The sequence below is a fragment of the Melanotaenia boesemani genome, chromosome 23, assembly GCF_017639745.1.
Source record: "Melanotaenia boesemani isolate fMelBoe1 chromosome 23, fMelBoe1.pri, whole genome shotgun sequence".
Taxonomy (NCBI): domain Eukaryota; kingdom Metazoa; phylum Chordata; class Actinopteri; order Atheriniformes; family Melanotaeniidae; genus Melanotaenia; species Melanotaenia boesemani.
The window spans coordinates 21218795-21236405 of NC_055704.1; the positions used below are offsets into that span (position 1 = coordinate 21218795).

The 17611-nt window shown below is 38.4% G+C and overlaps 2 protein-coding genes across 2 annotated transcripts; both read left to right on the forward strand.

Annotated features, from left to right (window-relative positions):
• Window positions 1-287: 287 nt before the first annotated feature.
• tspan33a (tetraspanin 33a) lies at window positions 288-5642 on the forward strand. Its single transcript, XM_041977612.1, has 8 exons — window positions 288-632; window positions 2184-2241; window positions 2432-2559; window positions 2718-2792; window positions 3750-3845; window positions 3954-4082; window positions 4178-4339; window positions 4461-5642. Exons 1-8 carry the CDS (start codon window positions 531-533, stop codon window positions 4560-4562), a joined length of 852 nt encoding a protein of 283 aa, XP_041833546.1. The 5' UTR covers window positions 288-530; the 3' UTR covers window positions 4563-5642.
• A 2044-nt stretch (window positions 5643-7686) lies between these two features.
• Window positions 7687-17201, forward strand: smo (smoothened, frizzled class receptor). Its single transcript, XM_041978096.1, has 12 exons — window positions 7687-8565; window positions 9877-10076; window positions 10355-10564; window positions 10871-11043; window positions 11130-11349; window positions 11443-11566; window positions 11651-11743; window positions 12116-12224; window positions 13635-13820; window positions 14029-14177; window positions 14698-14832; window positions 15013-17201. The coding sequence occupies exons 1-12, from the start codon at window positions 8304-8306 to the stop codon at window positions 15633-15635; spliced, it is 2484 nt and encodes an 827-aa protein (XP_041834030.1). The 5' UTR covers window positions 7687-8303; the 3' UTR covers window positions 15636-17201.
• Window positions 17202-17611: the final 410 nt, after the last annotated feature.

A 17611-nucleotide genomic window follows, 5' to 3' on the forward strand; every position in this document is an offset into this window, starting at 1 on the left:
AGACAGAAGCTAGAAGTTAGAGTGCAGAATAGGGTGGAGGCAGTTGTAATAATCAGTTCATTTTCCAAAATCTAAAGCCTTTTTACAAAAAAAAAAAAAAAAAAAAAAAAAAAGCTTATTTATATGTGTCTCCCATTTAAAAATTGTCCCCACCTCACCTATTAAAATCATTCTAGACTTGCTCCGCCCAGTGTTTCAATAGAAGAACCTGTTTAAATAAAGATTTAAGGGGGGGTAAGAAACGACAGACAAAAAGAACACAGTGACATTAAATCATGGGATCAAGTAGAAATTAGAGGCCCCTGCAGCAGCTTGTATCATATGATCAATAGATGAGACCATAAAGGTAACACCCAGTTTTCACACATCCAGTCGGCGCTCATTGTGGCTGCAGGCAATGTTTCGGCTCTTCGAGCAAAGTAGCGACTCCCCTTCATCCTCATATGTTGACAAGTTTTTGGGAGCGACTAGGTTGAGTATTGCAAACTTATTCGCAAACTTGGAAACGGTTCTTTCACGTATTTATCGCCATGGGAGGTAGACGCAGGAATGCACCTGGATCCGACGCGGAATTCACGTTTGTTAGTCCAGCTGTGAAATACCTGCTGTTTTTCTTTAATTTCTTATTCTGGGTGAGTGGCAGCAAAATACACGAATAAAAGTTTATTTTCTTTTTTTGTTAGTGTACTCTAATTAGTTGTCTCTTTTTTTCGGGGTTAACTTGATTAAAGTACTTCCACAACTATTTTTAATAGGCAACTTGTGAAATAAAATACATCTTTTTCTGATTATATGAACCCCAATCATAGAACATACTTAAGGTTAGAAGGACTTTATTCTTTGTTTGGTTTAGTTGATTTTTAACTTGGGTGTCAAAGAGTTCCAGGAAATGAGAAGCAAAAAGTTCATGCAAATACTTGATAATGCTGAAAGACCAGTTAAATGAGCCTGAAAGCCATGGCAATATTACTATCTCAGAAATTCTGTTTGCAGAGTTGTTTGTGCATTTTTTGTTCAGTTTATAATATTGCTATATAACATTACTCTGGCTCAAGATAGCTATTCACTCACTACAATATGTTAATAATTGTGGGGCTTTCTGGTAAAGTGCAAACACACTCAGCTAAAAGTAGAAGCATGTCTCAGCAGCGAGTAGCCAGCAAACCAAAGTTCAACTTAGTGGGTTTCAGTGTCAGCTGACTAACAAAAGCAGATTTCTTAAAGCATTTTCAGAGCTTATTAAAGTTGCTAAGGCTTTAAAGTCTTTTGTGTATTTTACCTGACCACAAGATGTGAACTTAAAGCCAATGAAAACAAGATCTGACACCTCAGTCCTCAGAAATTCTGTTTGCAGTTGTTTTTGAATTTATGTTCAATAGTGTCTGTAAGCAAACCTGTAAGAGTGTCTGCATGACTTGCAGCCATGTACAAACAGGATAAGGCTGTGTAGGAACTTGAAGTCCTGCAGTGTGGAATGTGTTGCCATTTCTGTTGCCTTAAGCTACAAAAGGTTCTTTATTTCACACCGATAATTATTACTGCGTGTCTCATTCTTTTGTGGTCAACATTGTGCTTTGATTTTCTTATAAATCCTGGTGATTATTGACCACTCAGTTTCAGAACAGCTACAGTGGAGAACAAAGCTTTAAATTCAGGTGTCCCATTTGGTTTATTCACCAAACTAAACCTTTACAGAACAAGGTAGACAAATCTAGCTTTTCCCTCCCGCCTCATGAGGGTGCAGCATCTGTGGAAACTGGATCCATTTCATTCAGGGTGGGAAGAGAGTTTCTGTGGCCTGCCTATTATTCTATTGAGACTGGGAAAGGACACCTCCGTGAAAGAGTCTTTATTTTTCAGGAGAAGGGTGTAGATTGCTGTCAGATTGATTTAGTCAAATAAAAGCAAAGTGCAGAGAAGACTACTTCAAATAACTTAATCGAGAAGATTAATGTTGTGGTCCTATAACTTGACACTGGACTTAGAGAGAATTTTGGTTCTATTCTATCATTATATCAAAATCTGTGACTCATACATCCGTTATGCACATCTTTGTTCATCATGTTGAACGATGCCACTCCCTCAACATGTAGGAACATAGAAGAAAAATCTCCTCAACTATTTTCACTTGATGCATCCTATTTGTAATATTTCATAAAGAATGATTTTCCCTTTGTTCTCAGATAATCTCCTTGGTGATGGTTGCAATTGGTGTGTATGCCCGCACAATAAAGCATGCAGGTAATTTATCTTTATGTTTAGAAACTGGGAGTTACATCACTTATCAGATGATGTATTTGCTCATGAGGTTTTATCAGTAATGCCATTTCACCAAGAAAAAAAAAAAAAAAAAAAAAGAATACAAAACACTGAGGAGTGAAAATGTCTTTCCACACTAGTCTTTGAACAGCTTCTTTCTCCTCTGCTTCAGAAGCGGCTCTGGCGGGCCTGTCAGTCGACCCTGCCATCATGCTGATGGTTGTGGGGGTCCTCATGTTTGTCATCACCTTCTTTGGCTGTGTGGGGTCCCTACGGGAAAACATCTGCCTCCTGCAGATCGTAACTAACTTTTTTTCAAAAGCAATATATAATTACTCCTTGTAATTTCAAGAGCTCTAACAGTACAGGAGTAAAAGTCATATGGTTGTGTTCTTTAATTTTATGTGTAGCATCTGTAGACTTATTTTAAACAGCTGTAACCCGCCGTCTCCTCCCAGTTCTGTGTCTCTCTGACGGTGATCTTCATACTGCAGCTGGCTGCTGGTATCCTGGGCTTCATCTTTTCAGATAAGGTAATCAGATGATATAATCAACATCTTGTTAGCCTGGTTCTGCCTGTCAGAACTGTCTGAGAAAGGGGTTTTCCAAGATATAGATTCAAACATACATCTAACATACCTTTGCCTTTTCTTTTTTTTTTTGCTGGTAGTCTTTTTTTTTGTTTGTTTGTTTTTTTTTTGCAGTTCTTGTTATGGCTATTTTTTCTTGTTTGTTTTTAACTTATTCCTTTCATTTGTAGCAAGCCACAAAACTAAATTAGGTCATTGATTCTTTCTCTGAGTAACTGTAGCTGAATTAGTCCCCCTTAATATCCCCTAATTATTTTTTTAATGCTAACTCACCAGTAGCACATTTTCCACTATTTGGGTTTGAAACATCCATAAATCTGCAACCAAATATCTGGTGCTGACTGTTGTACAGTAATCAAGCATTAAGCTCTGTTGACTTGCAGCTAAAAGGTTCCTGGTTTAAATTTTGAGTGGGAATCTTGAGTACCTGTGTGAGTTCTTTCTAGGAACTCCAACTTCCTCCCACAGTCCAAAAGCATTTATAATAGGTTAATTTATCATAATAAATCTTTACTAGCAGTGTTTGTGAGCATGCACTGCTGTTTGTTGTGTCTGTGTTGGACCTGTGATGGATTGGCGACCCGTCCACCCTGATCTAACACGTCCTCCACAACCTTGAATTGCATTAGACAAGTATTGAAAATGGGTGGATGCCAAATTTTGAACAGCTTTTAGAGATAAATATATTTACATTTATTTACTGCATGGCATGACCTTTAAGGGTTTAATGAAGTTGGAAGTGAATGATCCTTAATGTGATTTTGGAAAATATAAAAACAATGCCACCTGCTGCCTCTTGTCTGTAAGAGCAGCAGAATTGGATCAAGTTTCTTGTTCTGCATAATTAAACCTGAAGGTTTAGAATTTGTGCATTTACTGCTTTTTAAATTATGTTTAAAGGCAAGACAAAAAGTAACTGAGATAATCAACAATGCCATCGTCCACTACAGAGATGATATTGATCTGCAAAACCTTATTGACTTTGGGCAGAAAGAGGTAAGAATATATCCCAATGCAGACCACATTTATTCATTACAAGTGTCTGAATAGTAGTTGCCTTAACAACATTTTTCTAATTATATACATGTCTTTTTATTTGCTCAGTTTGGCTGCTGTGGTGCTGTGACTTATGCCGACTGGTCCCAGAACATGTACTTCAACTGCTCCAAGGACAACCTCAGCAGAGAGCGCTGCTCTGTCCCCTTCTCCTGTTGCATAATAACCAAAGATCAGGTCACCCTGCTGTGAGAGTCCGGTAACTGATAATATTCCGGTTTGTTTTCTTATGTTTTTTAATGTGCTTTTCTTGTATTGGTTTTCACCTGCAGGAGGTCATCAACACCATGTGTGGCCAGGATGTGCAGACATTAGAGTACCAGCAAGCTGGAAACCACATCCACACCAATGGCTGCATAGACAAACTGGTTAACTGGATCCACAGCAATCTGTTCTTACTGGGAGGGATTGCACTGGGACTGGCAATTCCACAGGTAGCTTGTGGTGCACACCAAACATTAGAAAGGACATTAGAAATTAACATCATGCTTGTAAGAGTAGAGATTGATTGCTGCAGCCAGATGTTCATTTCTCTGTTGTGTTTTTCTTTTGCAGCTGGTTGGCATCCTTCTGTCCCAGATCCTGATAAATCAGATCAAAGACCAGATTGAGCTGCAGAACTACAACGTTAAACACCGCAGTGACCCGTGGAGCTGATCCAGGTTCAGATTCTGATATACAACACCAGCCACTGCACAGTGTTCTCTAATGGAGATGAAAATGAGCCGCTTAAAGGGCACTGGTGGAAAAATGAAAATCTGCTGCCACCTTCTGGACAATCACCAAGTTAGGATTTATCCAACTTTTTTTTTTTTAATTTAAGTATTTTTTATCTTCTTTTGCCAGTGGTGTCAAGAAATGATGTACTGTATTTTACTAAATACATAATATATAATATATTATCATAATGTAAACAATGAGTTTTACTACTGAATGTAACAAATGAAAAGGAAATTGTATTTTAGTATTCTGTCAAGACATAAAATGAAATAATTATATATATATATATATATATATATATATATATATATATATATATAAAGAAACTGGAGTTTCTTTTCTGGGCCCAAACACTGGGTCTTACGCCTGTTACAAAGTCAAAGGAATATCATGCAACGTAAAAACAATGTTGACTCTAAGGTGCTTAACAAATAATGAAAAACAGTTAAAAGAATTCTTTTTGTTGTTGTTCTTCTTTTTTAAATGTTGAGGTTTTTTATAAGTTTGGGTTTTCTCTGTTTTGTAATTGCCTTGCATTTTTTATTAAATATTTTTTTATTGATGTTTATATGTTATATTGTTGTCCTTTGTGATGTTTTTGTTAAGTTTTGTACAGTTTTTTCTTGTATGTTTATGTGTTTCTGCATCTCAGGGCCAATTAATCCCTCTTTTTTTTTACACTGTTAACCTTTTGTACCAGTGTGGCCATGTAGGGCTGTTTGGTTATCCCATCAAGACCTTATAATGCACATTATGTCATTACCACCCCACAGTTTAGCCAGCCAACTGCATCATTTTGTGGGTGATTTTAATATGCTGTCATTGCTTTATAAATGTTTTCCAAAGCTCTGAGGTCACACACGCTTCATATTCTTGCTAATGCATATGTCAGAGACAATAGATTATCTTATTGCATACTCATTTTCTTGTGTAAGAAATAAAAACAGTTGTCTCAAAAAAAAAAAAAGAAAGATTCAGTAGACACACAATAAATGTCTGTATTCATGTGGAAAGGTTTTCATTTCACTCATCAATAATGGAAGTTTTGGCAAAAAATCTCTAACTGTGAGCCATAAATCAACACAGCTCCTCGTCTCCTTTCTATTACTCATCCCAGCACATGAAAAAAACTTTCAGCCTGAAACCTGATGCTTGTAATCTTTGGGAGCAGAAACAGTCCCGAATGTGTGACGCAAGTCCTCAATCTAAACATGACATTTGTCTGTTAGTTTACAGCTGCAGCGCTACTCCTCCCGGCTGAGTTTCTGGCAAGAACAAACCAGAATCGACTGGACCACCAGTCTGATGGCACAAAGGAGTGAAATGTTATCATTTAGAAAGAGAAACTGATGTAAAAAATGACAGTGCATCTCTGTGGGAGTCTTTCATCGTAGTGAAAATAATTTGACATCTATGTGTGAGTTAGAGCGTGTGCATGTGTGTGGTTTTGGACGCCAGGGCTCTGTGTGTGGTCCCTTTTTTTATCCTCTGACTCACTCAAGCAGCCATGTTGGTCTGTGTTTAAAGGAGGCACACACACACACACTTACAAGACAGTTGTCCTTGTTTTACTCTCAGAACAACAGGCGAGAAAAAAAGGATCATGCAAACAAACGCCTCAAGTGTTACCTTCCAATCAATGCAGTAACAGCAACATCAAATTTCGTCATTTGTTCTGTTACAGGTCTTTTTTACTGATCATCCTCATATGTTCAAAGTCATATAAAGAAAATGGGTTGGATGGGTTTTAAAAAATGTAATTTCAGCTATTTGTTGACATCTTTATTTTAGCTGAAGTTTTCTGCAGCCACCTTAGAGAGGAAGTATGGGCTGTTATGAAAGTCCCACAGGAAACTAATTTAACATGGTTTCCAGTTATTAACTGTAGCCCTCACCCTTTGCCTCTCCCTGCACGCTTACTGAAACTCATGCAATCTATGGCAATTTTCTCAATGTGAATTTATACTATATGATTTTTAGTAAAGGTTGTAATGTTCTTACTGTCAATTTAAAAAAATAAAAACATAGATAAAACATAGATCTTTGTTAGAGATCAAGAAAGCCAGTCCTTGAAAATGAATAAAAGTAACACATGCTTGCCTTAACCTACTGTTATAGACCCATACCAGTTGGAGCAATGAATAATATAATTGTAAATATAATTTTCAAGCTCACCTTGATCATGTTGAGAAAACAAAGCTCATCATATTGTGATTATAACTATTATAGATAGTTATCAAAAGAAAACATAAGGTCATTTTTTCCAGATAAAAGGATGATTATCATGTAAAAACAAACTTTCTGATCTTGTGATAACAATGATCTCAAGATAACGGCATCAAAATGAAATAATCTTGGCTTCCATATAAAATTGCTCCACACATTTTGTCAAGTGTTAAACAACAGCCAGTCTTTACCTCTGAGAGACTCTGCCTCTCTAAAGTGCTCTTTTTATATTCAATCATGTTACTCACCTGTTGTCAATTAACTTTAGTTACTAAATGTTCCTCCAGCTGTTTTCTTTTCGTATTATTTACTTTTTTAATCTGTTGTTGCCTTGTGTAAACTTTTTCATAAGTTTTACCTCCATCAAAAATAAGCTAATAAAGTCCAATATCTCACTTTCAACATGTAACATGTTTTATGTGTTCCAATGCAAAATTTTTTTACATTTATTATTTGTATATTATGAGGATGTTGACTATTATTTTGGTAGTTCAATAATTCTCATTAGGTCCAAGGGCCATTTGAGCCCCTATGTGTACATGAAACGATAAAAAGAATCATCTTGACATCCTATAGTTTATATAGTTGCTGTGTGAGTTCACTCTGTTGCATTATTTAGCACAAACTAAATACAATAACATTCTCAGATTAGAGCAAACCTGTCAGATTGGGGTCCTTGAGGTTTTGTGGAGTCCTTGAGATGAGAAACTTTGAGAAGGTCTGCCATTCGACACATTCTTCCACTTGCAGCGGGGGGATGGGAAGGGAGGTTTTGTTGCTCTGGCTCTCCCCCACCATGTGCATACCAGAGACAAAAAACAACCAGACACCGAGCTGCAACTCACAGGAACACAACATCACTCTGGGACTCTTCATTAGGAGGGGAAAACACTACATAGGACAAGTACAGCTATACAGGATCATTTCTCATCTCATTTTTCTACTTATAGGAACTTAATATAATAATAAGACCAAGAAGAAAAATGAAGGAGGGGTGGCGCATGTGAACTAGAGATCCTATTACAGAGATCCAGACTTTTTCAAGGCTTTTTTTTTTTTTGGAAGTGGGGGGAGGGTGAAGCTACAACTTTCTCCCTTACGCTTTTGCTTAAACGCCTCAAATGAGTACTTCATATGATTTTACGATAATTATCCGCCATTTCTGTACTTGAGGACACTTTTTCCAGGCTGTTGGAGTTTGGATAATGAAGGAAATCAGGGCGATCCTGCAGGGATCTGACGAGCAGCGCATAATAAAAAAAAAAAAAGTTTGGAAGAACTGCGAGAAAACTTTGAAGCGTCCTGCAACTCTCCCTGAACATGCCGCGTTTGGAAACTTCTTCTAAAGCTCATGAAGGAAACATTTTCTCCTGGATTAGTTGGAAATAATATCACGGAGTGTTCCAGAATTAAAGTAGTATCTTACAAAAGAGATTTTTTTCTCCCCTCAAGATGTCTTCCCAGGCTTGGAGCCTCTTTGTTGGATTTTACGGGATGCTTTGCGTCTGGGCTGCTTGGCTCACAGACTGCGGGGCGGTGTTGTCTCCAAACGGGACGATATTTGAGGACAGCTGCAAGAAAACAGCTACTTGCGAGGCACTTAAATATAACTCATGTTTGGGTTCGCCCTTACCGTATACACACACTTCTCTGATCCTGGCTGAGGATTCCAGCTCCCAAGAAGAAGCTTTCGAGAAGCTGACCATGTGGTCTGGTAAGAAACTGGGATAAAGAAAAGACCTGAAGATGCTGGATCATATTTTACGCCCCATAACTCTTAGAAAGTCATAGGACGTAAAACAGTCTACGATTCTGCACTGTGAAGCCAAATATAATTGAGAACCTAATTTATTAAGCAAATGGATCAGTATAATAAACTCTTGTCTTGGGCATTTTGACGTGATAAGAGGATAATTAGTGTAATAATGGCCTATGATGAGAAGCTTCGAATACTATGGGAACAGAAATTGTTAGAAAGCCTCAGGAAATGAAAGGTTAAAATCCATTAAGGTGCTATAGAGCAAAAATAGAGTTTCACTGTTTAAGTTTTAAGATGTCCTGACACACTGATAAAACCTCATTATTAATCTGAAAGATTCTGGCTGTGACCTCAAGAGTATTCAAAAATGTCTTGTTCATTTTGTTAGGGGTTATTTATCACTTAAAAGGGGAAAATAACAACTCATTAGTTTGTTTTATTAGCCAGTGTAAAGGCTATAATAAAGTTTTCTCCTCTTATGCCATTTTCAATTAATCTAAGAGGGAACTGTGCAGTTTTAGTCCTTAGTTTCTAAGTTTTTACTAACAAAATGATTTCTTTATCATTAAATAAGGAGGCATACAATTGCATATTGCATTATTATTTAAAATAATTTAGCAGATTTTTTTTGGTATATTTTTACAATTAGAGAAGAAAATCAGGCTGCAAAATCATTTCAATTCAAAGTAATTCCATGTAAGCTCCATCTTCCACAAGAGGAAACTCCTGTTTTTACTTAATAAATGGTTTTAATAAGGTAATTGCTGGAATGCAGGGGATGTTTTGTGTGTGTGTGTGTGTGTATTTTTGTACTTTTAGGTTGTTTGACAATGCTTACATACCTCTATAATTATATAGAAGTTTAATTTCAAAGCAAAACTTATAGTAACAGTAATTTTAAGGTGTAGTATCAGTACTATTACACAGTAATGGGATGTAAGATCTTCCTTTACTGCAGTGACTGGCATTTAACCAAATCAAATTTTGAAGCATCACAACAAGCATCCTCATTAATCCATTATAATTTATTTAATTTCCTACTTTTTTCAGGTACATTTTTTAACATCTTTAACCAGCAAAAAAGGATGATAATTATTTATGTGCTGCCCTTGGATTGGATGTGTTTAGGAATGTTAAATGGTAGAGAAACTGATCAGTTGCAGTCATACAGGCAGCTGTCCACCATCATAGTTATAGAAACTGAGATATTAACAGTCAGTTTGTTAAATCCAGCTGACGTGCTCTAATGCTGTTTTTATGTCCCAGGTTTGCGGAACGCTCCTCGCTGTTGGTCGGTCATCCAACCATTGCTCTGCGCCATCTATATGCCCAAATGTGAGAACGGCCGAGTTGAGCTGCCCAGCCAAAGCTTGTGTTTGGCAACACGTCGGCCATGCAGCATCGTGGATCAGGAGAGAGGCTGGCCCAGCTTCCTACAATGTGACAAATTCCCTGTGGGCTGTTCGGTATGACTAATGACTAATGTTTGTTTGTTGATCCCTGCGGAAAAACTTCTCTTTTCTCTAGCCACATCTAGCGCCTTTCCCTGCTAGCTTGAATGAATTCTGGTCCTTCCAACTGTCCATAAACAGATCATTTTATAATTTTAATTAAGTAATCTTAAATTATCTTCTGGGTGAAGCCTTAAATAGAGTTATGTCTCTCAGAGCTTTCAGAACTTTTTACTTGTGCACTTACTAGCTATGAGCTTAAATACAACTTACTTTTCATCATTTGTGTTCAGAATGAGGTGCAGAAGCTGAAGTTCAACACGTCAGGCCAATGTGAAGCTCCCCTGGTGAAGACGGACATTCAGTCGAGTTGGTACAAGGACGTGGAGGGTTGCGGTATCCAGTGTGACAACCCTTTATTCACCGAAGAGGAGCACAGTGATATGCACACCTACATTGCTTACTTTGGCACCATCACCCTCCTTTGCACCTTCTTCACACTGGTGAGACATAAATACAACACCCATGATTCCTTTACCATTTGCACGAGATGCAGTTATCTTTATTTTTTCACCTTGTTATCAGTAAAACTCAGTAAAATCCATTGAGCCAACTTTTATGAAGCTTGGTAAGCTGGCGAGAAATGGAACCAGGAATAAAAAATGCAGTGTTTATAGATTATTTGTAGAGGATGTGCCTTCTTGCTTCTCCTCATTTTCTTCTGATGGGTCAGAATTAGCTTTTAGCATGATTATATTCTCACCCACATCATTAATTTCATCCACCATCTCCTATTTTATCTTTTTCAGGCCACATTTCTGGCTGACTGGAAAAACTCCAACCGCTACCCGGCTGTCATTCTCTTCTACATCAATGCCTGTTTCTTTGTGAGCAGCATTGGCTGGCTGGCTCAGTTCCTGGATGGAGCACGCGAAGAGATAGTGTGCAAGAGCGACAACACTATGCGACTCGGAGAGCCCTCGTGAGTGTAAAGACTTAGCTTTTGCTGGTCAACGAAAGCAAAGCATAAAGCTGTAATTACTTTCTCTGCTGCTTTGCTCTCTGCAGGTCCTCAGAAACACTTTCATGCGTCACCATCTTCATTATTGTCTACTATTCCCTGATGTCAGGTGTGATTTGGTTTGTCATGCTGACTTATGCCTGGCACACATCCTTCAAAGCTTTGGGAACCACTCACCAGCCGCTGTCTGGTCGAACTTCCTACTTTCATATGGTCACCTGGTCCATCCCCTTTGTCCTCACAGTTGCCATCTTGGCTATCGCTGAGGTGTGGATGAAGCCGTTGAAACTGATCATACTTTTAAGGTTTAAAGAATATTTCCCACCCAATGAAACGTTTCTCATGTCTGGTGCTCTAAAGGTGGACGGTGACTCGGTGAGCGGGATTTGTTTTGTCGGCTACAAGAACTACAGATACCGCGCTGGGTTTGTGCTGGCACCCATTGGAGTGGTGCTCGTTGTTGGTGGTTATTTCCTTATTCGTGGTGAGTTCACACTTTTAACTGAAGTATATCTCAGTCAAGAAGCTCACATTTTAATCATCGACTATTTGCACCTTTTTTTCTTAGGTGTTATGACATTATTTTCCATCAAGAGCAACCACCCAGGACTGCTAAGTGAGAAAGCAGCCAGCAAAATCAATGAGACAATGCTGAGACTCGGTAAGTAATCTGTCTTACCACTTTGTGCTAAACATCTGAGCTGCAACCTGGGTTTAACTATTTGTCATGGATATCTAGTGTTTTGCTTGTAGCAGCTGACAAAAAAAGCAAAGAATGTAAACACCTGTAATGGCACCATATAATGCAACCATGACAATCTCCTGTTTACAGCAGCAAATGAGCTTAATCTTTTGAAGTTGGCATACATTTGTCATTTCTTTGGGTTGAAGTAACTGAGGTAGAAAAACATATACTTGCATTAGATTACAATACTTTTACTCCTCCACTCACACAACCTAATCCAGTCCTGTATGAAGGGGGAGAAAATCTGACATGTCATGTGTTATTTGTTGTTTTGTTTCTGGACATTAGGTATATTTGGATTCCTTGCCTTTGGCTTTGTTTTCATCACCTTTGGCTGCCATTTTTACGACTTCTTTAACCAGGCTGAATGGGAGAGGAGCTTCAGAGAATATGTGCTGTAAGTTTTTTGAGCATTTTTTCAACGGTCCAAATCCCATTTCTGTGATTAATTTAGAGCAGGGGTGTCAAACTCCGGTCCTCAAGGGCCAGTATCCTGCAGATTTTCATTGTTTCCCTGATTTAACACACCTGAATAAAATCAAATGGATGCAACAGCTTCTTGTCAACTTCTTCACAATAACCCATTCATTTCAGTCAGGTGTGTTAGATCAGGGAAGCAATGAAAACCTGCAGGAGACCGGCCCTCGAGGACTGGAGTTTGACACCTGTGATTTAGAGAGTAGTTTGAATTTATTTGAATTTATTTATTTAAAAAGGGACAATGTAGCACATTAATGAACATAAGTACAAACACACACATGTAAATGTGAGTTAACAGAGTTAGCTTAGCAGCTAATTTGCGTCGCTTTGTCATCTTATAGGGACAATGTGATCTCTGATAAATTTATGGCTAAGGGTGAAAAACATACTTTCAACGTTTGCAGCATGATTTATGTATTATTATTGTATGGTTTAGTAATAATAATAATAATAATGGATTAGATTTATATAGCGCTTTTCAAGGCACCCAAAGCGCTTTACATTGTGTGAATCCATTATTCATTCACTCCTCACTCATACCTGGTGATGGTAAGCTACGTGTGTAGCCACAGCTGCCCTGGGGCAAGCTGACGGAAACGTGGCTGCCAGTCTGCGCCTACGGCCTCTCCGACCATCACCGAACATTCATCCACACATTCATACACCAGCGATGCCAACACTGGAGGCAAGGAGGGTTAAGTGTCTTGCCCAAGGACACAAAGACAGATGACAGATGACTGCGGGAGCGGGAATCGAACCGCCGACCTTCCGATCATTGGACGACCTGCTCTACCGCCTGAGCCACTGCCGAAAAAGGTTGAAGTTTGGGCAGTCCAAACTATTAGAATTCCAAGAAAATTTTCCTTGAATTCTCATTTCCAGACTTATTCAGATTCTTAGATAGGATAGAAGGTTTAGCAGGTTCCTGAGTGGTGTTGCACTATTCTACTTTGCAAAGTACGGTGAATGTATACACCTGCTTGCTTTAAAACTACTTCATAACTCAGTTCATCTGTTACAGCTGCCTTTTTAGGTTCACCGCTTGCATCCAGTCACTCAGAAATCCACAAACTGATGCTGCTGGGAAACCAAACTGCTGCTTAACAGCTCAGCTAACTGCAAGTGAATGAGGCCCTATTTCCCCACAGTGTTGACTTTGGCTTGATTGGAATTAAAATAACCACAAAAGTGTAAACCACCTTCTCTCACCCTGCCGTGTAAAAGACCTTCTTATTCAGCAGTTTCGGGGATTGAATGGGTCCTCAGTTAGAAGGCATACACATTTGTTTGAATCACAGACTGATCATCTCTGTGATACTTCCAACAGGTGTGAAGCCAATGTGACGATTGCCTCTCAAACAAACAAGCCCATCCCAGAATGCACCATCAAGAACCGTCCCAGCCTGATGGTGGAAAAGATTAACCTGTTCTCCATGTTCGGGACTGGAATCGCCATGAGCACATGGGTCTGGACCAAAGCCACCATCCTCATCTGGAAACGCACCTGGTGCAAGTAAGCAAACATCAAATGAAACTAAGAAACATTATTCAAGATAAAATAAATGCGGTGTAAATTCTTTGTTTTCTAAGTGTAGCTATTGAGGTAAATATGATCTTACAGGCACCAGGGTTATCTAACCTTCTTTTGTTATTGGTGGATGGAGTATCCTCGACTGTTCAGGAAATCTACAGCTGTGTTTCTCCCTTTGTGCATTTGCCAGGATCATTGGTCGCAGTGACAACGAACCCAAAAGGATAAAGAAGAGCAAGATGATTGCCAAGGCGTTTGCAATGAGGAAGGAGCTCCACAAGGATCCGGAGAAGGAGCTGTCCTTCAGCATGCACACTGTGTCCCATGATGGACCAGTGGGTCAGTATTTGAGAAGTCACTAGAAACTGTGATTCATTATGTATTTATGTTTTGTGAGTTTGCATAGTGTTGATCACTGAATTGGAACCATGTAAGGCATTTGTAGTTTTGACAGCTCCATCTTGTGGCAAAAATGTGTAACTGCAAGTAGCATTGTATTCTCAGTGGTGATCCCACTGCATGTTAATACGGTTATTGTATGAGTATCATTTTTGTTACAGTACCTGTTGAATCCCATGGTAAATGGTTGCTATTTAAATTTTAACCTTTTATTGGATGTGGTAATGGGAGCAATTACAAAAACTTTTTTTTTCTGTATATTTTTTCAGTTTAGTCTGTTTGAAAGTTCATAATATGTGTGAAGCTCCTGTGGCTGTAAATTCATTACTATTGTTGTAAATATTTTTATAAACATTCTTATTCATTTACTCATTTACATTTTATAAAATATATAAAATGTAAATAAGACACTTGTGAAAATTTAATTGGAATTAAAGCGTTTTCTCTTTCTCTTTAATAGCTGGTCTCAATTTTGACTTAAATGAGCCATCCAATGACATGTCATCAGCATGGGCGCAGCATGTGACCAAGATGGTAGCTAGACGTGGTGCCATCCTGCCTCAGGACATTTCTGTCACGCCCACTGGTACACCAGGTGAGATCTTATGGCTTTATGCGATGCTTTCAGACAGATTTCAAGCTTCTTGTGCTACATCCACCCCTTCTGTTTATTAATATCAGGACTGCTTGGCAGTCTATTCTTCATTTAATTTTTTATTCCTTCCATGTTTTTCCATTCGGATTAATGATAATGATTTAGTGTATGTTTTCACAGTGCCGCCTCCAGAGGAGAGGAGTAGGCTATGGAGGGTAGAAGCCGAAATCACACCTGAGATGATAAAGAGAAAAAAGAAGAAGAAGAAGAGGAGGAAGGAGGTGCGTCCAGCCGAGGAGGTGGTGGAGCACCAGATGTACCGCCAGCGTGAGTTTGGCCGCAGCTCGGTGCCCCGGCTACCCAAGCTGCCCTGCCACCAGAGCCTGGTAGCCAATCTGTGCGAGCAGCAGAGGCAGCAACATAATATGGAGGAGGAAGTCCTGCCAGGCTCTTGTCCTGACTTCCCACCTTCACAACGTCTGTCCTATGAGGAGAGGTGTCCCTACATGCAATGCTACAGCAGCCAGAACAGATGTAGCAACGGCCTGCAGTCCAACACCCTGACCTGCATCGATCGTCCAGAGGATCTGGGCCTCGGGCCACGCTGCCGTCTCTCAGGCTCCAACTGGCAGCCTGCTGGGTCTTCACTCTATCCAGTAGAGATGAGTCTCACGGACGGGCTTTCAGAGAGAATGGCTCATGTAGCTCGAGTACCGGCAGGCCGGAGGGCCGGTTATGGACCCATCCACTCCAGGACCAATTTAATGGAGGCGGAGCTCATGGATGCCGACTCGGACTTCTAAAGTAATAACTCAGATATACTGCTTTTTGGTACACACAATAAACTAAAAAAAGTGCTGGATACTTTCACAGATTCTTACTAATGTGGTCAGTTTTTAATTTCTTTTTAATTTCTTTATGCTTTTTTTTTAAGTAATTTGTAGGAGTTAAAATGGAAAAATATGTTGTGACTAAGTTAATGAAAAAAAATATTATACTTTATTATTTGTCCAATGAAATTTCAAAGGCAACTCAACCATGACAAAAAAGACAAGGCAGCTAAACTGTACATGGCTTGAAAGAACCTTTTTTTTCTTTTTTTTTTAACTGAAAGGCCAACGCATTCATCAGCTGGTGTCAGTTCCAACCTGCTGACAGCAACACTGAGGGCTCACCAACCAGCATGTAAAACTATGGCGGCTGAGTGCTCCACGTATTATTATGTTGGAGTTTTTTCTGTTAAATCACGTTATATTTGCCATATTTGCTGTTTAACTCAAGTTTTCTCTTATAATATATTATAAAACTGTTCCTCTCTATCTCCCCACTATTTTTAGTAACTACTTACTTGTGTTTTTGTACAGTTACCTAATGGAAGTAAAAGTTTATTAGTTGGATTGAAAGATTTGAAGTATTTGTAATGCTCTCTAGGACTACACAGAAGGTATAATTTTAGTTTTACAGTTTCACTCAGTGATGATTTACTTCAGTTTTAAACTGAACTGTTGTTTTTACTTTCCTTATCTCTTCCAATGCAATTTTACAGATCTTTTGTAACAAGGTGGTTATTTTACTAAAATACATGTTGATATTTTCTGTTTACTCTGTTGCCTGGTGCAATAATTCAGCTGTGTTTATTTTTTTGGAGGGGGGGTATGGAATTGATGCCTCATTGAACTGAATATTTTTTCTGAAATTTCTTGTATATATCTTCTTTTCTCCATGTACATTTTCATCAGGCTTTTTTTTGAGAATTGTTGCTCTTATTGTATATAGTCAGACTAAACTGGGCTAAATATCTGTGTGACTTCTTCAGTCCAGTTGAAAAAGAAAAAAGAAAAACAACCTTTTGCATCATGTTTTCTTCTGCATCACACTTATTTTTTATTCCAGATGCTTCACTTTTTTCTGCCTACATGTGGGTGGTGTATCAAGACTGCATTCCACAATATGGCTGTAGTTTTTACATATTTATAAGTCGTGTAAATCTGCAGAGTTGGAAAGGAAAAAGTCGTCTGTTTATTCACATAAATCTGTGTCTTTGTGCTGTAACACTACACTTACACTTACTGTGGTGAAATGATGCTCGAGTCAACTGTTTTATTGCTTCTTACTCATCACAAATAAGATTTGTCAATGTTCCCAGTTAATTTGAGTGTGTATGAGAGTTATTTATGGTAGTAGCTACCACACTGTTGGCAGTATAGCAACATGAATATTGCATAGCTCATGTCCACCATAGAGGTTTGTGTCAAAGAATTATCAAGGAATTAAATGAGGATTTTTATACCAAGGAAAGTAACTGTCATTTGTTTTGTTTTGTTTTTTCTTGTGTGTGCTGTCACATGCTTTACATGTTTAGTAGGTGTAGTGGGTGGGGTGGGGTGAGTGGTTTATTTACATATATATATATATATATATATATATATATATATATATATATATATATATATATATATATATATATATATATATATATATATATATATATATATATACATAATGTGTGTGTGGGAGGGTGCTTGTATGTGTAAATAAACAGCACAAAAGATAAGATTTGTGTTTGCTCAATTATTTCTCCACTTTAATAATGCTGCTTGGTGTTGTAATAGACATCATTGGAAAGCCTGATTAGTCATCTTTGTAATGAGGTATAACTTGTAAGGATTGTTCTTCTGTGGAATGAGCAGCACAGCTTAATGTGTGGTAGTGCCATAATCCTCTGCAATATTCTCCTGTTGGGATTCACTTATGTTGCTTGCTGCATTGGATGATTGCA